Here is a 25923-nt window from a genome sequence, read left to right as displayed (position 1 = left end):
ATTTTGCCAGGGCCGGTGCTAGGGTCCACGGCGCCCTAGGCATTTTTAAAAAAGTGCCCCCCCCCCGCAAAAATCGCCACCCTCCTCTCCTTACCTTGTCTCACCACCGCCGCCTCTCTGCTCCGTCTCCTCCCCTCCACTCACTGACACTAGTAAGTGGAGGGGAGGAGACGGAGCAGAGAGGCGGCGGTGGTGACAAAATAGCCTCTTCCCCCCCCTCCCCGTGCATCTGATGCTGTGCGGCGGCTGTGACAGGTATGGTCAGCAATCGCCGCACAGTTTTAAAGTCTTTTAGTATTCTGTGGCACCCTCCAGAGCCCGGCGCCCTAGGCAAGTGCCTAACCTTGCCTAATGGGAGCGCCGGGCCTGCATTTTGCATTTATCTCTACTAGACATAGAACAGGAGTTTTGGATGCTCCCCTGGTATGATGCCTTTAGCATATTTCCTGAATAACTACGGCTATTTGTACTGTACCTTTTAGGATTTTTAAATATAGAGCGTATCAGTCTTGTTTTGTATTTTTAGCAATGTGCAGAATACCTACCTGACCAGGTTCAAAAACTTCTATGGGTCAATTGGCACCTGGCAGAATGGTTTGATGGATATTCCTGAACATCGGAACAATGTGTGTAACCCATAGCAACCAGGTTGTAACTGTCATTGTTCCAGTAGTGTCCAGCAAATGAAAGCAATCTGGATGCTGTGTTTACAGAAACTTTTTCCCGTGAGCCAGTGTTCCTAGAAGAATTGAGTGAGAAAGTGTTCTGTAAGAAAGGTGTAACTAAGTATACAGTATACTGCTGGGAGGAACAGAGTGCCCTCTTAGTGCTATTCTGGCATGGAGGTTGACACTGAGTATTTAGCACCCAGTTACATGGCATGTTTTTATTCACTTGGTACAGCCCTGGAATGAAATTTGCTAGTCTGCTTGCCCGCACTCTTGACATAGATTGTACCATTGCTGGTCACGTTTGCAGCTGCTTCTATTTCTAAGCTGTTGCCTGGTGAAAGGGGCTGAGGGGATCATCTGATACTTCTTCTTCTCCGGCCCTCCTAGCCCTTGTCGTAAATCCGGGGGCTACAGCCCTGTCAGAGGGAGGGGGCTTGCTGGAAGAGAGGGGGATGGCAAGTGCTGGAAATTCCCTTTAACTATTTACAGTGTTAAGAGTACCATGTGTTCATACTTGTCACTGACCCCTCCCTCTTTACCTGGTCTTTTATTTTTGTGTTAGCCCCCCTCCCCAAGACACAGGCTAAATTTGGTAAAATGCCCGTCCTTCCAATCAGGGGTTAGCTGGCAAAGGATTGGGAGTGGGGGGGTGTAGTAGTTAGTGGCATCCAATCAGGGCCAAAGTGGGAGCAGGTGTGTGGATGGGCACAGTACAAATTAGAGGGAACTCTTTAAAGAGAAAGCTTTTGGGTGTCTGTCCTGAGGAACTAGCAGATACCTACAGCCTGTCCATTCTCTTTGCAGGCATTGGGGTGACCCGCCAACATGGTAAGTGACCCCGAGACCTATGGATTATACATCATGTCAAATCAGTGACGGAGCGATAGGGGGCAACTTAAGTTTCCTGTTGTCAAAAAATGGCAGCAGTACCCACAGTAACATGTGAGTACACTTTCCTTGCGGCATCAATGTCACACATGGGCTCAGTCATTACTGAAATAACTCTTGTCACCAGGAAACTTTACACTGCCCCAAAAAGTGACAGATGGGAAGGGAATCAGTAAGTGCTATGTAGCCGGTAACACTGTGTTACACTGAGCTGAAAAGGACATTCCACATTTTTCTATCGTTCATTATATTTAGATAAAGGGTACAATGTGTTGTGGATATTATCGGTGGGTTTATTCACCTGTGATTGTTCGTGTATTGTACCATGAACTGTAACTCAGAAATGATTGTCTGACTGATGTAAGGGTGCATTTGTGGCTGTTTCACAGTGCCCTGTTACTGGATAAAGCACAGGTTCAGAGAGCGTATTATCTTATATCCAGGGATTTCCTGACTCCTCTGCTAGAATTTTGTTTTTATTTTAACCTTGTGGCACCTGTTGACAATTTCGTCAAGCAGTGAGTGGTGGGTTTCTATATATTCTACAGTTATCTCTTGACTCTAGACAGTGTTGGTTTTCTATGTAATATACACCGATTTTGACTCAAAATGATTATTCTTTGTGCAATACAACTTCTCTCAGTTCTGTAGTTTAGCAGAGGAATGTATAATTATTAGGATGCTGCTTTGGTGATACCGACTGTTGGGGCCCACATGGTGGGTGAAGAGAACAGTACAATTGATTAATGACCTGCATAGACTTAGGGGTGTATTTACTAAACTGCGGGTTTGCAAAAGTGGAGATGTTGCCTATAGCAAACAATCAGATTCTAGCTGTCATTTTGAAGAGTGCAGTAAATAAATGATAACTAGGGGTCTGATTCATTAAGGATCTTAACTTGAGAAACTTCTTATTTCAGTCTCCTGGAAAAAAACATGTTACAATGCAAGGGGTGCATATTAGCATTCTGTTTTGCACATAAGTTAAATACTGACTGTTTTTTCATGTAGCACACAAATATCAACTTTAAATGTCAGTGTACAAATAAGCTATCAAGTATTTGTGTGCTACATGAAAAAACAGTCAGTATTTAACTTATGTGCAAACCAGAATACTAATTTGCACCCCTTGCATTGTAACATGGTTTTGTCCAGGAGACTGAAATAAGAAGTTTCTCAAGCTAAGATCCTTAATGAATCAGGCCCTAGAATCTGATTGGTTGCTATAGGCAACATCTCCACTTTTTCAAACCCGCAGTTTAGTAAATATAGCCCTTAGAGTTTATTGGGGTGAGACTGTAATTATAATAAGATCCGTGCCTGGAATGAGGGGGGGTTGGTGTTTTATTGCTCAGTGTTTGGGACCAGGACTGAATGACGTACATGGCGTGCTTGGACAGCTAGTAACTGTCAAGACCAGATGGTTAGGGGGTATAGTGATACAGTTGAATGTATTAATAATTTATTCAAGTGTGTGTATTTGTGGCACGGACATCAGGCTCATGGGGTGATTCAGAAATATAGGCAGTTTAATTTGGGGTTTAGAAACCTTATTGACCAATAGGTGACACTTGTGGGTGACAAATTGCCTGACACCAGGCTACAGATGCCTGTTTTGAGGTGTGACAGGAGCGATTGCTATATTGTGTGAAAAGCACATTAGGACGTATCACATCTGTAGGCTTGTTGTGACTGGTTCCTGATGTGGTGTGATCTTGATGCGGTGGGCTCTTGATGCGGTGTGCTCTTGATGCGGTGCGCTTTATCACAGAGTGCTGGTTCGTAAAACATATCAGGGGGTAAATGTATCAAGCTGAGAGTTTGCCGGCGGGTTTGAAAAGTGGAGATGTTACCTATAGCAACCAATCAGATTCTAGCTATCATTTTGTAGAATATACTAAATAAATGATAGCTAGAATCTGATTGGTTTTTCAAACCCGCTGGAAAACTCTCAGCTTGATACATTTACACCCCGGTGTTAAAGCAAAGCAGTATCTGAAATAGTGTTAAGTTCTAGAACACTGGGGGAAGAAATGAGTGGACACAGTATGTACACATAATATTGGTTGTCTGATTCACGCGCCCACTAATTAAACAGGATTTTAGAACCAGGGTGCAGAAGGGGACTTCTACTGCTGTATGAAATGTTGTCATTTTTTGTATATTAACCCTTCCTTGGACTTTATTGTGGCTTGCTGGAATTAACAAAATGAAGAAGATGTTTCTTTCTGTGAGTTGTAAAATGGAGAGAGAACATAGTTTAGTTTCCAATCCCACACCAACACACACACACACACAGTCTCTGGCTAACCCCAGAGGTAGACCACGTAGGGCCCTCCAGCCGCCACTGAACTACAAGTCTCAGCTTGCCCAGGCAAACTAAGGCATGCTGGGACAATTTCACGTGAGAGCCCATGTGACCGAGCCTACTCTAACCTGAGCAGATTGGAAAAGGAACAGTTAACAAATGAACAGCTTGTAATGCAATGGTGTACAATAGAGATATTTTATGGCAATGAGTAGGTATAGAGAATGTGTGATAATAATATAGTGGTTCTCCGATCAGGTAAAGGGTAAACGTGTGTGTGTGTGTGACAGATCAATGTTATGGAGATCGGTACTGTAAACAGGTGACGGATAATTGATTTGCGTGTGGGTGAGCGTTCAATGAGATGCTGAGAAATCCATGTGGATGCCTTGTGAGAAGCTGATGGTTCCGTGTGAAGGTTCTAGCAGGTATCATCTTCCATTCAGATATGTTCACGCTTTCCAAGGAGCACAGCTGCACGTTCCAGCCCCTCCACCTTCTACCTGGACCTCTGCCACCACAGTGACACATAGCTTCCAGCACAAAGACTAATGCGCAGCCAAAAAACAGCCATCATCACTTGTAAAACCCAGCCACTTAAGACAGATCTATCTTCACCACAGCCAGAGAGACCATTAACCACTAGCACGAAAGGAGGGCGTAATGGATCAGCGATCTGTCTGGAAAATAGACAAGGCGAATGGTTTGTTGCACAAAGATTACAATATTTTACACAAGTAATCTGTGCATCAGGCCAGTGAGTGTGAACAGGCTTAAATAGCTATAACTACTTCCAGGTTATAACAATCCAATCTGTAAATTGGCTTGTCCCCCTATTAGGAGTTCCCTTTTGCAGATGTAAATTAATTCTGTAAAAATATTATGTCGATTAATCATTTACTAAGCTCACACGGGTTGTTCCTAACATTGGAATATTCTACAAGGCTTCTCATCTAACAATAAAATTACATTAGAAACCCGTTCCAACAAATGACACAGAATATATACAGCAGAAAGACCAGCTGTTCCATCTAGTCCAGCTGTTACTTAGTAATGGTCCTACAGACCTGTGATTATATTCCTGTACTGACCATTTTCCCTCTATATCTGCTGGAAGTTTGTTCTAGGAATTTACTATGTGTTCATTCAAATAATATTTTCTTAATTAATTACTTCTGAGCTTTCCTCCCATCATCTTAGGAGTGTCCCTTTATTTTAGAGCTTCATATATTAGGGATAATAAACTACTTCTGGGGGTATAGTTACTAAACTACGGGTTTGGGAAAGTGGTGATGTTGCCTATAGCAACCAATCAGATTCTAGCTGTCATTTATTTAGTACATTCTACAAAATGACAGCTAGAATCTGATTGGTTGCTATAGGCAACAGCTCCACTTTTCCAAACGCGCAGTTTAGTAAATCTACCTCCTGAACTTTGTACTTAAATGCTGCCATCATGTTCATCCTTTCAATAAATTTCCTTCTGTTCTAAATTCCTTTGCACAACTGTTATCTTTAATATATGTAAGTGGGATGTATATAGTATAGTTATATCAGGGGCTTGTAAGACCCTCCAGCATGATCCTTCCAGATGCTACAAGATGCTTAACTTCTATGAATTATTATGATGTTAAAAAACACCCCTCTCATGAATAAATTCAGTCCAGTGAACTGCAATAGGAAAATAGGGTAGATGGAGAGTGTGGAAGGAGAGCATTGTGGGCTGACTGTAAGGGGTCATATTGTAGGGTCTGATCTAGGGTATCACATGACTTTGATTGGGTACTAGTCCCTAAATTTCTACTCTAGTAGACAACAGCAAAAAACTGAAAAGGACATTCATGACAAAATATTGTACCATGGGTCTCAATATTGTCCGACCCTCTGGATCCCAACACTAAAGGGTTAAGAGCCCCTGCATTATATGTACCCAGCCACAGAATTTAGGAATCCTGCCCTAAAAGGTAGCTCAGCAAAGTGGCACATTTGATATAAACATTAAAAAGAAACAGAGACCGCAGTGAATAACACATAGTAATACAAGATGAGTACAACCACATAAAGAGCAAGGCACACAAACAGCAAGAGTCCCACAGTCCTTTCATTATATCCCTTCCTGTTCAAACACACCTTTAACTCTTTCATTCCCACTGACGCAATCATCTAAGCCTGCTGCCAGACCTGATGGAGCTCTGCAGAAATGATTAATAGGGCACAGGGTGGACGTCACATCGAGAGCAAATGTTCCACAGGGCTCCGTGAACATTCTGACAATAATCTGATATCCTCTGTATGAAAATGTGGGATCTGCTGTGTGCTTTGATCTGAACATGTTTGTGCAGGGTGGGAGGGAAACGGGGGTTTGGGGTGATGGGGCATGCATCTCATGTCTGTCACCTCTATTCCTAGTGAAGGACAGCTGCTTTTTGCACAAGGCTGGGGAGGAACAGGTGTCTGCTACTGCTCCTATTTATAGCTGGCAATAAGGGTCTGGGGCACTTCTTACACTATTAACCTCTGCATTGTCACGGGGCGTCTGCAACATGTACTTTAAATAGGATAGGAGTAGCCTCCACAATCCTGCGTGTTTGTGGGTTTCCACCATACTAATTTCCACCTCTTATCAGAGTTCTTAACGATTATTACCACAAAGAAGTTGGAGACCAAACAGAAACCACTAATGCTACCATTATGAACCATAGTGGCTGAGCCCTTCCATGGTCTGGGATCTGCTTCATTAAATCATTGCTTATTATCAGGGCAGAAGTTGGTAAGAAGATATCAAAAGCTTAAAATGGACCAGATTGCAGACGCATCTTATTTGTTGCTACAGAGCAACCAATTCTGTAGGTGTCTGGGGGTTATGATCGACCAATGACTGCACACATCATGTCAAACCAGTTGTACACTGTCACACACACTGAGCATTGTCTGTGTTAGACACAGGGACATAATGCCCCACAGGCCCCATTTACCCTATGACAAATACCTGTTCCCATGTTCCAGTTGCAGTAACCAGCACTATTTTCCATTTATGTTAAAAGTAAACAAATATCCCTTTTAACATAATTTAATTCACCTCAGTATCAAACCATTGTGTCTTAGAGACAGGTGCCATGTTGGAAAGGGAATGCAGTACACAGAACCAAATACAAACATTACAAATAAAAAAAGAGAGCAACAACATTTACATTTGATTTATGTAACATTTATTGTAGGACATAAGCCATTGTTTAAAAGAACAGACAGAATTTTTTTCACATGATCATGTTCCTTTTAGAATTCCAAACGGGTATGGCTGTGTGTCAGCCGTGCTGGGCTGGTTGCCAACTGTCAAGAAAAGTGCAGACAGGAATAACTTTGTGAAATGTTCATCTGTCAATAAGAAGAGAGCAGTACAGGATACTCTGCTCAAAAATGTCTTAATTATTTTCCTCTTACCCTGATCTAAGGGTAAATGTATCAAGCTGCGTGTTGACGGGTCTGAAAAGTGGAGATGTTGCCTATAGCAACCAATCAGATTCTAGTTAACATTCATTTAGTACATTCTACAAAACAATAGCTAGAATCTGATTGGTTGCTATAGGCAACATCTCCACTTTTAAAACCCGCCAGAAACTCACAGCTTGATACATTTACCCCCTAGTATGAATTAATGAAATGAGGTTTGAGATTTTAGTCAGAATTTGCTAGTGAGGTGTTTCAAACTGAGCCATGTTCCTGTTTTGGGGTTGACCCGCAGCTTTTTCAGGTCTATTTATGAAAGGGAGAAAAGCACTATCTCCGGCTTCTCCCTATGTAACAAAGACTACTGTTGTGCTCCTTCTTTCGCTATTGGCAATTCAGGATGGCGACCGCAGGATCTATTCACAATTTTTTTTTTATTTAAATAAAACATTTTTTTCAAATGGCAATGATACCACTATCTGTGTGATATTCTCAGTGGTTTGGTCATGTCACATTCCGTGGAAAACTGAGGGAGAAAATTCTGGCTAAACGCTCATCTTACTGGAGGAGACCTTTGTGTTCTTGTTAGAACTATGGGCAGCATGGTGGCTCAGTGGTTAGCACTTCTACCTTACAGCACTGGGGTTATGAGTTCAATTCCCGCAACTGTGAGGAGTTTGTATGTATTCCCTGTGTTTGCGTGGGTTTCCTCCAGCTGCTCCAGTTTCCCCCCACACTCCAAAAATATACTAGTAGGTTAATTGGCTGCTAAGAAATTGACCCTAGTCTGAGTGTCTTTGTATGTATGTTAGGGAATTTAGACTGTAAGCTCCAATGGGGCAGGGACTGATGTGAGTGACGTCTCTATACAGCGCTGCGGAATTAGTGGCGCTATATAAATTAATGGTAATAATAATAACTTCTGGGCTATAATATACACCACTCTATGCCAGTCATTGTAGTGGCCAGATCTGCACAATATCCTTCTTAATGACTACTGTATCAATAATATTTTATCTATTTTTTACAGCCGTATCTATGAATTCCTGAAAATCTGGCCAGTGTCCAACTTTTTACAGCCCTGCCATAGGGTTACTAATTGTTTAAAATGTTTCTTTCATTCCCTTCTGTAACTAACTGCAATATTTTCAACACTTGGTATAATACAGTGACATATTAGTAAACACTATTTTATAAGTCAATATTATAAAATGTATCAATAAAACTATTTACATGGGGTTGTCACCAGAATGCTGGATTAATTAGTCATTCAAAAAACACTAAACCACTTTTTACGCTAACTATGCTGAAATAGGACCACGCCAGGGTCTAAGGGTAAATATAGAAGTTAGTTACAGAAGGGTACGATAGAAATTTTTAAAATAATTATCAACCCTATGGCAGGGCTGTAAAAAGTTGGACACAGGCCAGATTTTCAGGAATTCATAGATGCGGCTGTAAAAAATGGATAAAATATTATTGACATAGCAGTCACTAAGACAGGGAGAATAGCTCTACTGCATCTGCTGATGATATTCTCTGCTGATATCAATAGCCGGCCATATGGCTGTGCTGCCCCCTTGTGGTATGCTGAGTCTGTATGTGATACTTAGCAATGCATATATTGCCACCATCAGGTTGTTATATGGTACTGCAACCTAATTGCATAGATTAGTCTCTTCGTCAGAGGTGATAACTAGTAATGAGTCTGGAAGACACACAGATTGCCTAAATCTGCTCTATATTATTCACTTATAATACATTATTGTGGGCAAATTGTGTGAATGCCCTACCTCAAAAGTGCAGTTAGATGGTTTTATTTATCATTGTGACGTGGCATTCCGATGCAATGTTTTAAAGGTCACATGGGTAGAATTTTTACACTGCTCGTTTTTTGATATTTCCTAGTCATGACATGTGCGTACTGTCTCGCTATGAAAAATAGGGACTATATCATGATTGAAAAATAATACTAGATCATTCTTGATGACACCTATGTATGCAGTCACAAAATGTTGTGTGCCCAAAAGGAGAGGAATATATCTACACCTTTATGGCATTGCTAGGGTGGGGAAATACTAACTAGTGAAGACGCATAAAGATTTAATTATTGACACTTATTTCTGTCTCCCTTATTTTTAATCCAGCCTTGCTCCTCTCCTAACTTCTGTATAATTTAGCTCACCCTTTTAATATTTTTAGGTGTGTTTTGTCAGATTTGAGCTACACCTATATCATGGGTCCGATTAGCAGGGGCCAGGTCAAAAGTATAGTTCCAGGTCCTTTAAATGAATTAGGCCCAAAATATCCCTCTCAGTTAAGCCATATTTTTGTCAATTTCTCTTATTTTCACTATTACCTTTTATATTCTGTTTTTGTATGTTATTTTTTTTTGCAATTATTTGATCATAACAGACAAATGATATAAGTATCTGGGGGTAAATGTACCCAAGCTGTGATGTTTGCAGAGCACTGCAAATTGCTCAAGATCACCGCTGCTTTTATGCATTAACCTGCGATTTTAACATTCCAAAATCCAATCTCCGGCGATGTGTGTTGATTTTAATCGATCAAACGCGCCAGGGATTCAACAGAAAACAAAGCATGCTATCTGCCCATTCTTAACATAACAGGAGCAGAATTATTATTAAAAATTATTATTAATTATCTATCAGGGGCCAAATTATTTTATGAATAAATTAGTGGGACAAATTTCATTAATGATTAATTAATGATTCATATTTAAGGTGTATTTCACTCGGGTCAGAGGATGTTATCTCATCATTTTTCGTGTCCTGCATGTCGGCGTGCCATTTTGAAGTGGGCAGTGATAGAATCTATAGTCAGGTGATCAGAATGTTCTCAGCAGCACAGATTATTTCAGGAGATACGTTTGCTGATCTAATAGTATACCTCCCAACATTTCAAATAGCAAAATTGGGACACAAATAGGCCACTTCCATGATCCACTCAAACCACACCCAGGTCTGGCAAATCACCTATTTTAGTTTGTTATTCTACGCCCATTTTGGGGTCCGCACATTGGGACACCCCCCCAAATAGGGACTGGTGGGAGGTATGTTTCAGGGACGCAATGACCTGTCCACTCGTATGATTATGGTAGTAAGGACACAACTGAATGTGACAGGGGTGGTGGTGTGATGTGATGAGGGAAATGCCGGAAGCCACAAGCATCAGGGTCCCCAAAAGCACAGAATGACACCTCCCATCTGTCCTGATTTATACGGAACAGTCCTGATTTAGGTGGAACAGTCCTGATTTAGACGGAACAGTCCTGATTTAGGCGGAACAGTCCTGATTTACACGGAACATCCCTGATTTGGACGGAACACCCCTGATTTAGACGGAACACCCCTGATTTAGACGGAACACCCCTGATTTAGACGGAACAGTCCTGATTTACGCGGAACAGTCCTGATTTACGCAAAACTGTCCTGATTTAGACGGAACAGTCCTGATTTACGCAGAACAGTCCTGATTTACGCAAAACTGTCCTGATTTAGACGGAACTGTCCTGATTTAGACAGAACTGTCCTGATTTAGACAGAACTGTCCTGATTTAGACAGAACTGTCCTGATTCAGATGGAACAGTCCTGATTTGAGGACTTTGTTCCACCATCCTGATCAATACAACTTTGTCCAGTGAGTTAGAATGTCCCGTTCACTCTGCTCTGCACAGCCAGTGGCAGTGAATGGGTGTTTTGAGAGCTAGTCATTGCCCCCATCGTGACATGGTCATGCCCCCAGTCCCAATTCCTTTTGCCCTAAAGTTGGAGGTAGTCATGTAAAGCTCCTGCTGAACTGGTGCAATAAAATTGTGCAGTCAAATGCACTTATTTATAAAATGTTTTATATATTGAACTTGCTTTTTCTCTATCGCCTCTTTATGAAGTGACCTTATTTTTCACTATAAACTTTTATAAACTTTTTTTGTATGTTATAGGGTTTTTTTTTGCAATTGGTCAATGCATCAAAACAGAAGCAATGTGTGCTGTTTAAAGCACTGAATATGTAATTTTAATGAAATGTACAGTAGTTTTTCCAAGTACATTTTCCAATGGATTCAAGCATAGATTCAGTTCTGTAACCATTAGAAATAAGCCCCAGACTATTGTACATGGATTATCTGCCAAACTGCCCTTTGGTAATTAATAAAGAGGCCCCTCCACTTTAAGTGTGATGTATAGATGTATATACAGTGCTGTATGTGTCGCTGAAAATCACATCGGTATGTAATTAAGCAATTTACTATGTCGAGGCTGCTCTGGGAGCAATGGAGAAATGTTATACACATGTTTATAGCACTTTCAACTGGTAGGGATCCAGCAAAGTTGTAAAAACACGAGTAATACAATCCTTAATAAATTGCCTAATGCTCTTATCCCCATAGCCTACAAAGAGTACAACCAAATTCTGAGCCGACAGCTGCAGAAGCTGTCTATACAATGTATTCACAGATTAAGGGTTCAAACATAGGGGCACTAACATTGCACCCAGTGTAGAGTCAGCCTGGAAACTGCCTATGAGCAATGCCATTTAATTTATTAAAACATTTTTAACACATGTTCTTCCACATTCCTCATAGTTCCAAAATGAAAGGAAATTCAATATGAATACGGATCAATGTATGATGGTAGGGTACGCTGAGATTTGTAGTTCAACAACAGCTTGAGCAAGACATGTAGTACCCTCTGACAGTCTCTCTTCATTTGATTCCACAAATGAAGAGGATGTTTTTACTCTCTTCTTATCTTCCTACTCTACCTCCCGTCCTCTTGATCTCATACCCTCACAATTTGGTAGCTCCCTGTCTCCTGTGCTCATTCCGCTCTAACTAAAATCTGTAATCTCGTTCTCTCTACTGGTATTTTTCCATCACTATTCAGGCATGCAGTGCAGTGTTTAAAAAACCAAAATTCTGACCCTAACTCTCTCGCAAATTACCACCCATCTCCCAGCTCCCATGCCCCTCCAAGCTTCTCGAGAGAATTGCCTACACTCGCCTCACACACTTTCTTACAGCAAATAACCTATTGGATTCTCTTCAGTCAGGCTTTCGCTCTCAACACTCCACAGAGACTGCGCTGACCAAGGTTGTCAGTGATTTGACCACAACAAAAACTGAAGGCCATTACTCTCTTCTTATTCTCCTGGATCTCTCTGCTGCATTTGACACTGTTGACCACTCTCTCCTCATACAAACGCTATAATCCCTAGGTCTTCAAGACACGGTCCTATCCTGGTTCTCATCCTACCTATCTAATCGCTCTTTCAGTGTTAATTTCTCTGGATCCACCTCTGTTCCGCTTCCTTTATCAGTTGGAGTACTACAAGGCTCAGTACTAGGTCCTCTGCTGTTCTCTATCTACACCACTTCTCTTGGAAAAGTAATAAGCTCCTTTGGATTTCAGTATCATCTCAATGTGGATGATACACAAATCTATCTATCCTCTCCTGATCTTTCACCATCTGTGTTGTTTTCTGTAACTGACTGTCTTTCTGCCATTTCATCTTGGATGTCTTCTTGCCAACTCAAACTCAATCTTTCAAAAGCTGAATTAATAATATTTCTGCACCCACTTTGTTGAATTCCCTCCCTCGCACAGTAAGACTTTCCTCCAGTGTTCAAACCTTCAATTGTTCTCTGAAAACCCACCTCTTTAGGCAAGCTTCTAATATTCCTCAACCACCATCTTAATCTCACTAGATTACCCTATTACCTCCCTCTACACTGCTAACCCAAGACAACAACCCTCTGACCAACATTGATGTGTGACTGATCAAACAGCCCACTTAATACTTTTACCTTTGCATTCTAGCTGGTCCAATGTACACTATGATGTAGCACATTTCCTTGTGTATCAAAATCCCTTTGTCCCATAGATTGTAAGCTTGCGAGCAAGGCCCTCTTAACTCTGTCTGTCTGTATGTATTACCCAGTATTATTTCATGAATGTTTGTTCCCAATTGTAAAGCGCTACGGAATTTGCTGGCACTATATAAATAAATGTTGATGATGATGACATGTTGCTAACCAATCAGATATTTGCTTTGATAGTGTAACTATCAAATCAAATATCTGTTACTAGTGTAACAGATGAAAGAGTATTGGTAATCGGTTTGTACAGCTTTAGTGCAGATTTGCAACTTTGAACAGTATTGGTAAATAAGCATAAGTTTCTATTCTTGTCATTCTAATATACATTAAGATATACACTTAGTACTTCTTGCCGTGTGACGCTGCACACCCATTAAATAAGTAAATATGCACGTACAATGGCGCCCCCTGCAGGTTAAATAATACCTATGTCATTTTGCAAAGTCACAATGGCTATTAAGTCAGAAACACTACATAAACCTATACACAGTGTATATATATATATATATGCTTTCATATGAATATTATGCGGAAAAGCATCAGAAAAATATTTATATTAGACCATGGCCTTATCTGTGTGGAGTTTGTATGTTCTCCCCGTGTTTGCGTGGGTTTCCTCCGGGTGCTCCGGTTTCCTCCCACACTCCAAAAACATACTGGTAGGTTAATTGGCTGCTAACAAAATTGACTTGTGTCTGTGTGTGTGTGTTAGGGAATTTAGACTGTAAGCTCCAATGGGGCAGGGACTGATGTGAATGAGTTCTCTGTACAGCGCTGCGGAATCAGTGGCGCTATATAAATAAATGGTGATGATGATGATATTATCCGCACACTATTAACTGTAATGGCATTTTGGTACAGTAACGAAACAGCAACAACACGAAACTTACCCTGATCATTTTTCACTTACCATGTTATTTTTACCCAGTCTGAAGTGACACCCTCTAGGATCCCACCTAACAACTGAATGAACTTCTTCCTAAAATCCTTTGCTGCATATATACTACCCTAATTACTACCAGTGTGTATTTATAGAACAGTAACCTATATATTTTGTATAAGGAATGAGTTTACCCACTACTTCTAATATAAGGAATTTCTCTGAATTCATAATAGTGTTTTCATGGTTAAAAATACATCCCGTAGTTCACCAATATAAAATAAAAACATATCTTGAATACTACTTATTATTAAACCAATTCTTTCTATATAAAATATTGACACTCACATATGCATCAACTCATTTGTTTTATGAACTTATATATATATATATATATATATATATATATATATATATATATATATATGCTTGATAAATATACCTCTTGGTGTGAACAGGCAGACAGAGAGATAAGTGGGCTCTGCTCACAAGCTTACACTCTATAAGACAATAGGAGTTTCATACATGAGGTTATATTCCGCATATTGACCTATCTAGTGTCACATACACACACACACTAGCGTTTGTAATGTTTTTTTGAACCCGTTAAACTGCAAGTAAAAACACATATAGGCCACATTACGTTTTTTGTTAGCTATGCACACAAAAGCTTGACAGACTTAAATGAAACAAGAATCGTTCAAAGTAACACAACAGAATTCTACGCTATGCCAGCTAAACGCATGTAAAGACGCAAATATGTGTGGTCACATTTGCCCCAATCGCTTTTATTTTTACATATGTCTACATTCACTTAACTTGTGTTAGAAATGGATTTAAATGCACAAGTTTGTGTGGCTTTTCCTCCACATGATCTACTTTCCTCCCACACTCCAAAGACACATTGATAGGTTAATTAGCATCTGACAAAGTGCGATAGGAAATATAGATTGCAAGTTTCACTGGGGCAAGGACTGATGTAAGCAATGAAATATTCTCTTTAAAACGCTTTGTAATATGTAGTCACTATATAAATATTAATAAATAAATAAGAAATCATTTTCATTTCAGTGGGTATGTCGCCTAACCCAAACATGATAGTACATAAGTGCAATTTCCCCCATAATTTTAATCCTGTCTATTTCCTATAACTAATGTCTCAAAGAAACACTCCCAGTAAATTTCTGTATATGTACAATAACATTGGATAGATCTCGTCCACACCTTGGTCAGGATTGGATGTCATTAAGGTTCCATATATGCCGTGATCTCGGGCCAGCTAAGTGGTCTAATTAGAGCATTGACAGGCACCTTTAAAGCTGACCACATACACATGGCCATCCAACTGTTCAGCTGGGATCTAAATGATCATATGTGTGACCAATTTGGCCACACATGTGGAAAGATCTGGTGATCTAGTGGTCATGGATCAGGGGTCAGACAAAATGACCAGATTACAGGGCACCATCCCATGTGGTGCACTAGAGAAGTCAGATTGGCTTTGGAAAACTAAGCTAACCCACAAACATTCCCACGTGTGTGGAGATTCTGACTTTTCCTCTGTTTAAATTAACTTTGTTCTCTGTTTGTACTCTGTTCATTTGTAGCTGACTGGTCTCTGTATAACTATGTATATTGGATTTATGCATTTTTTCATAGCTGTCTATTGTATATAGCTGCAAACGTCTACTCTGCTCACCCCCTATGAATGGCACTGCAGACCATTTGTGGCGCCTTATAAATAAAAGATAATTATAATAATAACCTCTAATAGGTTTTCCTCTGCAACCATTATATGGCGCTAAACGATTTCCTGTTACCATATATTAGATTTCTTGTGCATCTCACTATTTCTGATGCTCTCTGAATGTTCCCTCGTCTCATCACTCAGTTTTTTTTAGCCTTATTTAAAAAAATATGCAGCGTGCATGTAACTTAATGCAAATTAGTTGTGCTTTTAAGCAGATACATGTGCTTACTCCATGATTGCACATTTAGAAAATGACATGGAGTGGTTTGGATGTTTACTGGTAAATTACGCATTTATTATACATTCTGCTAGCGATTACAGCTTGGCAAACTTTTTTGCTAATCAACATCAAGGTACTGTATATTCTTTTTTTTTTTTTTTATCATTACCAATTCCACACCTGTGCCATCCAATCTATTTGCTGTAACGTAGTGCATTACATCTCTCATGTTGCGCCAGCCTAATTACAGGTGCGGCTAGGAGAAGTGCCATCTGCCTTTTGTATGCCATAAAAAGTAACATAAAACTACTCATTAATCAGAGAATGCAAAGGAACACAGGGAGAATGTGTGTAAAACTAATAAATATATATGTGTATAGTAAAATTATGTGAGTTGCCCCCATTGAAAATTGAAGTGAATCTTCAATTTTGGCAGATGTGTGTATCTACTAAATGGGAGACGGTCTACGGTTATATTTTAGAGTATTATATAAATAGCTCTGTAATGTAATACTCAGCAATATAACTCTAGCCTCTCTCCCATTTATTAGACTTCAGAAAAAAAACAGCAATATAAAACACACACATCCAGGAGTGAGAGCAAAGCATTCTGGGCCCTGACAGCACCGTCTTTGTTGAAATCTAAATGTGTTTTTCAGTCAAAGTTGCTCAGTCTGCAGAGTGTATATTTAGTAGTGTGGCAGCTTCAAGCCATCTCCATCTCTGCCAGTCTTAGGGGGTTCATAAGCAAGTAGGTAACTCAATCCCCGTCTGAGCTCCACTCCCTATAAGGAGCCTTGAAGAGTCTGCTAATTATACCAGCTCTTATCTGCTGGGACACCTGCAGCAACCACTTGGGGTTCAGTCATCCGTAGACACAGTGCTGTGACGAAGTCCTGTGTCCCTAGACACCATGTCGCAGGTCAGTCTGCAATCTAGTGTCCGCACCAGTACTTCTCCAACTTTGTTTTTTCCACTCAGTCTAAGATGTTTCTGCCCTGTTCAAATTTTTTTTTTTTGCATTTGAACCTTGATTTTTTTTATTTTTTTTTGCTGCTTTATTTGGTAGCAAGACGTCTCCATGGTTTGTGGGCATGTGGGGTTTTTGGACCTCTTCAGCACATACCCTCCAGAAGAAAATGTTGACTGACCTGCTAACTCTTGTGGATACACAATATGCCTGGATGGTTTTATTGCTTTTAAGAGTTTGGATTTATAGAAAGAAGGAACAGGTGTTTTTGCTGCACAAGTAGGCCTTACTCCCCTTTAATTTTATTTACCTCAGTAGAAAGTGGAGTAGTGGTTTAGGGGTTAGCTTGTTCTTCAAGCAGTTATCTGCTGGATTAATAATGGGTTTGAACACATCTTTCTGATTACCATCACTGATTTGATGCATATTTTTGGTTTGCAGCCTACAGACCAACAGCAAGATGCGAGATCTTTCCTCAGTGAGGAAATGATCAGTGGTAAGTCCATCTATTCTTTACTTTTCTAAAGCCTAGATTTCTGTATGTACATATATTGGTGTATAGTTATCTCTGTATCTATGCGTTAACGTGTGTATAGACATGTAATTCTCTGATATACGTATTGTATATACACATACGTATTATATATATGAATTGTGGGTGGAGATGTTTTTCAGTAGAGGTTTTCAGCTGTTGCATAAAGGCCTCATACGAAAACTAATTCAGAACCATGTTTAATGGCCTGTAACAAAATGGAGGAACAAGAGGGTGAGGTCATAGGTTAAGTCATGCAATAGTTATTTGGAAGAGGGTGGAGATAGTTGCTTTACAGCGAACACTCACTTTTATGGAAACTGGAGCGCAGGAAAAGGTTCTGTAAGTTATAGCAACAAATCAGACATTTCATTTTGTAAACTATAAAAGTTACATTAAAAGATTATTCATTACTATGGATTACATCCAGTGTTTCCTGTGCACCAGATTACATCCAAGTCGCTGCCTCAGCCAGAAAGTGAAATGACAAATTAGACAGTTAAGGGGCTAAGAATAATTGGAAGAGAAAGATGGGTGACCTTGATTTGTGTTCAAAATGGAATTGAAGAAGAACACGTATGGGCAAGGAAATAGTGTCATAGAGAGAATAATAATATGTTAAGGAATAATAGAGAATTGAGACGGAACCTTAAATGACAGACAAATCAGACTGAAGAGTGAGAGAGAATTGCTTGAGTTGACACAAAAAAACAGATGGCTGAGAGGCAGCAAACTCAACACAACATGTGGCCAAGAATGTAAGAATTGTAGAGTCAGAGAAACACCGGTGGAATGACTTACAGATATATCATAGATAGAATGGGATGGTTATGCAAAGGAAAGACAGCCTGCATGAGTGAGATACTTTGGTGGTAAGAATCTAGCACAGGGACTGAGAGAAGGATGTGGAAACTGTGGAGAAGTGACAAGCGAACGCTGGTAGGAGAAGATTCAGTATTTATGTTGTACCACATAAGATCTCGGTGTGAAAGAGCTCTCTACATGTCCTTTCTTTCTGCTAACAGAGTTCAAGGCCGCCTTCGACATGTTTGACACTGATGGCGGTGGTGACATCAGCACCAAGGAGTTGGGGACTGTCATGAGGATGCTTGGACAGACACCAACAAAGGAAGAGTTGGATGCCATCATTGAGGAAGTAGATGAGGATGGTAAGCTTGGGCAAAAATGGATGGTGGATAAAAAATACTAGGTAGTGACGGAGCAATTAATGCCAGCACAAAAGATGTGTCATTAAACTGAAAGCATATATGTGTGTACACACGCACACACACACGCACGCACACACACACACACACGCGCACACACCGCTATATTCTATTGCAAGAGGCCCATTTATCTCAATCACTTATCTCTTGGATTCCCTATAGATTAGAATGGTAAATTATGTGGCACACATCTGTCTCACGCAAAGATGATCATTCCGACTTTAATTAGAGATAATATGTGACTCCTGAGGCCTGTGGTGCACCTGAGCAATGATAGTAAAGGGTGTGGGGTAAATAGTTGTAGTAATACCCGTGACATCTTGCAGGCAGCGGTACCATCGACTTTGAAGAGTTCTTGGTCATGATGGTGCGCCAGATGAAAGAGGATGCGCAAGGAAAGAGTGAAGAGGAGTTAGCTGAATGTTTCCGCATCTTTGACAAGTTAGTATTGTCCCCATTCATTGTTGTGATCTATGTAAAGAAGTGTGGACATATATGCAGATGACTCCTTGCTGCTTGTTGAGGGTCCTTCTTCTTCTCTATCAGGAATGCTGATGGTTACATAGATGGTGAAGAGCTGGCCGAGATCCTGCGTTCCTCAGGAGAGAGCATCACAGATGAAGAGATTGAAGAGCTTATGAAAGACGGAGACAAGAACAATGATGGAAAGATTGACTTTGATGGTAAGGCACCATCTACTTGCCATATTGACACTGGCATCTTAAGACATTGGTTCTTTGCCAATGAAAATGTATCTTCGGCCATATATAGTGACATGATCTCTTGTCTTATGTGACACCTGTTCTTGTCTCTCCGCAGAGTTCCTCAAGATGATGGAAGGTGTACAATAAGCTGTGGGACATTCCTCTGGAGAGTTTTTACACTAGCCTGTACATTACACTGCATCTTACATCTTGTGCTGGACGGAGTATTTCCCCCTGCTCTGTCTCGCATCTCCCAGAATCCTCGTTTCTTCAATGCTTTAACAAGCACCACCTCCATCTTGCTGCCTGCGGACAATCTTTTCTCTCTTTTCGGTGTTCACACCCAGATCCTCTTCTCTCTACATCTTTCTTTATTTCTTCAGCCTTTCAGATGTTATTTATAAAACTGAAAATATCATTAAAAGTCTTAGTGAACCTGTCAAACCTCTGGGCTGCTTTCAAAAAAACAAACTTCAAGAATCAAAGTATATTGTGGAATACTGAATTACTGTCCCTTCTGGCAATAACAGGCATTACATGCTCACACTAAATGTTTTTTGGTTTTTTTTTAAATTGTGTTTTTTACAATAACGCATTGCAGCCTGATAAAGCAGTGAATTATTTCTACAAAATTCAAATGATGTGTGCATTTTGGTATAATTACATTACACACTGAGGTTAACGGTACAATTGGTGACTGAAGTATAGGGTAAAATACAGTACATTAATAATCACCAATAACACCAGAGATTTACACACAAACACAAATTCTCTCTTAAACCGTATCATTTGACTGCCTTTAATGTATTTACATTTTTAAATATTATTTATATGTCACTTCTCTATAGAACAATATTAAATACACATTGGTTTCATAAGCATATTTCAGCATTTTATATAACACCGCCTCACAATCTGCAAGCTTGGAAATATATGTCAAGGATTTACTGTGTGAACAGAAATGGATCTTAGCCTTTTTCCACTTTCTAAAAATCTCCTTTACTCGTACATTAGTATAAAACCATGATCTAATATGACCAGACTACCAGGTCCATGAAAAACACGGATGACCCATTTAGTCAGCAAGATTCCCTTGTCACTTGCAATATTAGGTTTTTTTTTTGTATCATTATCATCATCATCAGTTATTTATATAGCGCCACTAATTCTGCAGCGCTGTACAGAGAACTCATTCACATCAGTCCCTGTCCCATTGGAGCTTATAGTCTAACTATCAAAAAATATTATAAGAAAATGCATCTTACAGACATTTGTTCTATGTATGTATGGTCCCAGATTGTAAATAGAAAATGAAGGTAGCTTGTTCTGTGTAAAATGCTGCATTGTCTGGGAAATAGTTCTTAACATTACCATCTAAATTGTATTTCAATACTTTTTTTTGACAAAATGAAAAAAGAGTACATTGATTAATACCCTTTATATGCAACAATTTACCTTAGAAATTGAAAATAATTATATAGGCAAAATAGCCACAATAAAAACCGATATAAACAAGTTGCTTCCTCTGAAGAATGTAAACAAACAAAATGGCTGCTGCTTGTAGACTTATTTTGTTTGCTTTGCTCAAAAAAGAGAATATGAAAAGTGTATAAGAGAATATGTTTTGCCAGAGAAACAATTCAAACATTGAGCGTAAAACAAACACTGAATAATCCAGATACAAAGTCAAACAGATATAAAGTTTGTTTCCCCCAACTATTTTCATGATTCACAGCTATGACAGTAATTGTATTCCGTGTAGTAACACCAGCTCCATTAGCACTACCTCACAGATTCAGTGTTAAGACTAATTTTCTAAGTGCAATAAGATAATATTCACAGAAACAGCCCCATGAAAGTGAAGTCATTGTATATTACATGACCTGTTACAATAATTTGTAGCAATTATCTGAAGGGTGAGAACTCCATCCCATCAGTCATGCATAGGATGAAGGCTTAATAATAACTATTTAGGCAACTGAGAGAGGTGAAGCAATGCGAGGGGTTTGCAGTATTGTAAAATATTGCCTTAAAGGACCTCTACAATTCCAATTGCCTTATATAAAAGGGCAACTTGTTTCCATATCTTGACAGAACTTGAGATGAATCACATTTTATTTACATTTATTATGTAGCCGAGTGCACTATGTTGTCCTCTATTATCATTTTTTTTTGCCAAAAGTGTCTAAAAAAGGCTGGGTTCAATATCCTTCAATAGGATAACTGACACGAAGTCTGCTGTGCATAGGAAAATACCCTCCCTCCCCCCATGATTACTACTTTATATGTAATATCTTCAGTTCTATTAACTCTTCTACTTTTATACATATATTTATGAAGTTGTATTTTAGGTTTAGAGGTCCTGTAATGCCCGAGATACATAGCAATTCAGCTCTATAAACTTTTATTGAATGCACCGAACATTAATTGGGGAACATACAAACCTTTTCCTAATTAATTGCTGTGCTACCTAGCTCTCCAATTATAAATTGTGATAACTTAGTACAATACATGAGTACATGCATTTTCTTTACATAACTGTATTTTCCATTGGGTAGTAATCCATATTAAAACACAAACAATCAATTAAATGTAGGGAGTTGTACTCATAAACCATTGCATATGTGAAAGAACATGTAGTCATATAAATCTAGATCTAGAATTAATATACATGAGTGGCTGTACTTCTACTAGATAAATAGGCTGATGAGTATATGTATTAGGGTCACTTTAAGACATTAGAGGGTTCAGGACAAATAATATGTAATATATCAAAAGAAAAGACATTTAATGGGCTCCCCAATTAACTTTGCAAAATATAACTGATATTGCAACTTGCAACTATGATGCATAAATAGATTTACAGAATCTTCTCACGAGAGCAGTACAGGACAACACTTCCTCTGGTACACAATACTGTGTGAGAGACAACACCAGGTACAGTATGTTATTGCAACCATATACAAAAACTTACTACAATACTACATAACGGAGAACCTTTTAGTTACATTCCCGAAAATGGTCAACTATAGCTAAAGATGAAGACAAACTATAATTATTTATGAAAGAGAAACAAAGAAAATTCCAACTGCATCAGGTATTGTTCATCCCCAGGAATCTTGAGAATATATCATCATCATCAACTAATTATATATGTCCACCCAGAATATCATTTATACATATATTTCCGGGAGGTGCACTCATACATATGTTTTACTCTATCTTTAACACACAAAGAGAAGATGGATATGTATCTAAAGGGACACTCTGGGATGGAGGACGTGTTTAAAATGTATTCAAAACTTTATTAGTAATTTATTAAAAATGACCGATCAGTAAGGGCGTGACTATATCATGCCTAACAAACATAAATAAACACGACCACAAACGGAGCACCTCGATTGGCCTTCCGGCGGTGGGGTCACTAAGGGGGCTTGGGAGATGGACTATAAAGAACCAATCAGAGGCTTAGAATCTGCCGCATAGGCAGGAGGTTAGATAGCAATGCATGGTTGTAGAGTGTGTAATATCAGTGTTTCATCAATAGCTATCTAACACATTTCTATTATATATTACAGTTATTATACTGCTGGCTGACCATTAACCTCTACAGATACTTATTAAAGAATAATATTGTACATACCCCATCTAGGGAGGTAAACTGCTAGATCTCACATTTGATACTATGATGGAGAAACAGTTTATTGATCATTCAGATTCAAACTAAAAGTGATATAATATATTGAGCCTCATTGTTATAAATAATTGTGATAAAAATACTGATACAATTGATAGGGCATTGGTAGTACATTTTTAAATCATGTTTGCACAATTAATGCACCAATACATTTGTATAGGTTTTTAATGTTTCGCTATAATGCATATCATCAGGAAATAGATTTATTGCTAATAAATTACTAATAAAGTTTTGAATATATTTTAAACACGTCTTTCATTCCAGAGTACCCCTTTAGATACATATCTATTTTCTCTATGTGTGTTAAAAATAAATATTTGTGACATAATGGCGCCATATAAGGTGCTACAGTATAAATGTCTTTGTGATTAAGATGTTCTGTGTCAGATGTCATTGTGATTAACATTCTGATGACTGTTTATTTACACTCTGGTTGCAATACCGGGAGTCAGAGTCTCACCTCTAACACTGTAAGTAATCACAGCTGAATATAGCTCTTGTCTGGAGCTGGAATCCTGCGGGGAATGTAAATGGTGAGACAGGTGTCAGTCTAACTGAGCCTTTATGAGAGTGTCATTATTGTATTGCCTTACACTATTGACATAGTTATGTAGGTTGTAGACTTCCATCACGTTCTGCCTCTCTCTGTGCTATCCCTTCTTCTGCTGATCCGGAAGAAAGTTAAAACTCCTTTGAAGATAATGCTAATCTTGCTTTAAAGTTCCCTTGGGACAGAATCCAACACTAGCAGCCTCTAGAAATAAGCTGCACTATATAGAAGTTGTGTTGACAAGCTCATCCCCCTGCATTGGATTCTGTGCGCCCTGGCTGTATGCATTTTTTATGTTACAGCAGTAGTGTGGAGTCATATGGAATATTCATTGGCCTACACATTGAGCATTTTAATGCTATGCTGACTGTGATGAACAAAGGATTGTAAGTCATAAAGGAAACGGTGCTGTTTGCTGAGTTATAACACACACACACACACACACACACACACACACATATACATACATATATATATAGTTTATTTAGTTTATTGCGCAGAGCGATGTCATATATTAAAATAGTTTCTTTCGTACCATGAAGCTATGTTCAAAAAACGGAGCAGAGCTGACCTCCATCACCTCTGATGTATTGAAATATACATATATTCTTCACAACCTCCCTGGACTGCAAGAGCCAATGTAATTAATGAGATTGGGACCTCTGGAGTGGCATCTATGCTACTCCAGTGGTGCCAATATAATGGACAGAGGACTCTAAGATATTTATCCACCCGCAAAAAACTAAATAAAGACACGTACCCATAGATTGGGCTATGACCTTGGTGAGAGCACCGGCTGGAAAATAAGGTTGCTCGGAGCCTCTTTACACGTCACTTCCCTCTGGCATACACACACCCGAAAGCTTTAACTTGTTCCATATTTGATCTACGCTTCCGTAGCAGCCTTCTTACTTAACACCATCCACTTATTCCTTCTGTATCCCCTCCCCCCAATCCCATTACCATCTTATGAAAACTCAATAAAATGTTTCTTTCAACAAGAAAAAAAATTCAATTTAATAAAAAAACTTTCACATTTGGCCACCATGAGAAAACGCTTGTGATTGGCTGGACTTAATGGGCCGCCCCAGGTACTCCCAGCTGTAATCATGTGGGACTCCAAAAAATTGACTCTAGTGTCTCTCTCTCTCTCTCTCTCTCTCTCTCTCTCTCTCTCACTCTCTCTCTCGGCAGGGACTGATGTGAATGAGTTCTCTGTACAGCGCTGGGGAATTAGTGGCGCTATATAAATAAATGGTGATGATGATGACTTAGAATTCCTAATGGAACAAAAATGATAGAGGGAATTCCGAGCTGAAGGCAAAATTCCGCCAACGAAACATGCTAAATTGAGTGCCTACAACCACTCACTGTAGCCAAAGCTGAGGCTACCAATCAGTCACATGGTACAAGGGGGTGTTTTGAAAACTGTTTTTAAAAGTGATCCTAATTTTTTTTTTTGCAAAAATGATACAATATGGGAGAGTGGGAGAAAGTAAAGTAAACTGCACAAGATTAAGCTGGGGGCTTTACAGCTGTGTCACACTGCAGTGGGCAGATGGGAAGGGAGAGGCACAGCATTAGAATCTAGTCAACACTGAAAGGGTTCATTTATCTGACGAACAAAAAAAACCCAAACTCGACAACCACAATATACAGCGTGAATGTGGAGAAGACATTTCTCTGATTTTCCCCCATTACACTGGGGTTGGTCAAGAAACTAATTGGAAATAAATTGGGCAACCTCTTGAAAAAAGATGCAGCAGGGGAGATTACATGTGGTGAACTGTGAGGATGATTTGGTAACGTGACACTATCATCAAGATTGTAGAATTAAAGTTTTTGTTTATTTACTTTTACTGTTTTATTGTTGGGGCTGCAGTAGTTTTCTACTGTTTCTCTCAATGGACTGTCTTTTTTCTCTATGTTGCAAAACAATAGTACTTACACAGTACTTAATACTATCACTAACTGATTATTTGTCTGTAGCCTAGAGATAGCTTCAATCCTGGCTACATAAGTGTATGGAGCAAAAGCTATCATAGTGTGACTAACTGAAATGTAGCTGCTCTTCAAGAAACACAGTGGACTTGACAACATAGTGATTCCCAATCAGTCAAATGTAGAGAGAAATGTCAGCAGGCAGCCCATCCCTGCTAGGGGGGCGATGTCCTCTGCCC

At 39.3% G+C, this 25923-nt stretch overlaps 1 protein-coding gene across 2 annotated transcripts; it reads left to right on the top strand.

The window, feature by feature from the left end:
• The first annotated feature begins 1480 nt into the window (after positions 1 to 1480).
• On the top strand, positions 1481 to 19940 carry TNNC2 (troponin C2, fast skeletal type). Of its 2 annotated transcripts, none has more exons than XM_075177711.1 (6): positions 1481 to 1499; positions 17476 to 17530; positions 18592 to 18735; positions 19119 to 19233; positions 19339 to 19475; positions 19612 to 19940. In XM_075177711.1, the coding sequence occupies exons 1-6, from the start codon at positions 1497 to 1499 to the stop codon at positions 19641 to 19643; spliced, it is 486 nt and encodes a 161-aa protein (XP_075033812.1). In that variant the 5' UTR covers positions 1481 to 1496; the 3' UTR covers positions 19644 to 19940. The 2 variants fall into 2 exon arrangements, with proteins under 2 accessions (XP_075033812.1, XP_075033811.1); XM_075177710.1 differs by lacking the exon at positions 1481 to 1499 and adding an exon at positions 16857 to 16986.
• The last annotated feature ends 5983 nt before the right edge of the window (positions 19941 to 25923 follow it).

This window comes from Mixophyes fleayi, chromosome 6 (genome assembly GCF_038048845.1).
Source record: "Mixophyes fleayi isolate aMixFle1 chromosome 6, aMixFle1.hap1, whole genome shotgun sequence".
Classification (NCBI taxonomy): Eukaryota; Metazoa; Chordata; class Amphibia; order Anura; family Limnodynastidae; genus Mixophyes; species Mixophyes fleayi.
This window is presented reverse-complemented; position numbering and strand designations above follow the sequence as displayed.

Bases quoted from the DNA above. Each gene is read 5' to 3' on its own strand.
- TNNC2 (XM_075177710.1), top strand. The intron at 17,531-18,591 runs GTAAGTCCATCT...TTCTGCTAACAG, and splicing joins CAGTGAGGAAATGATCAGTG to AGTTCAAGGCCGCCTTCGAC. The intron at 18,736-19,118 runs GTAAGCTTGGGC...GACATCTTGCAG, and splicing joins TGAGGAAGTAGATGAGGATG to GCAGCGGTACCATCGACTTT.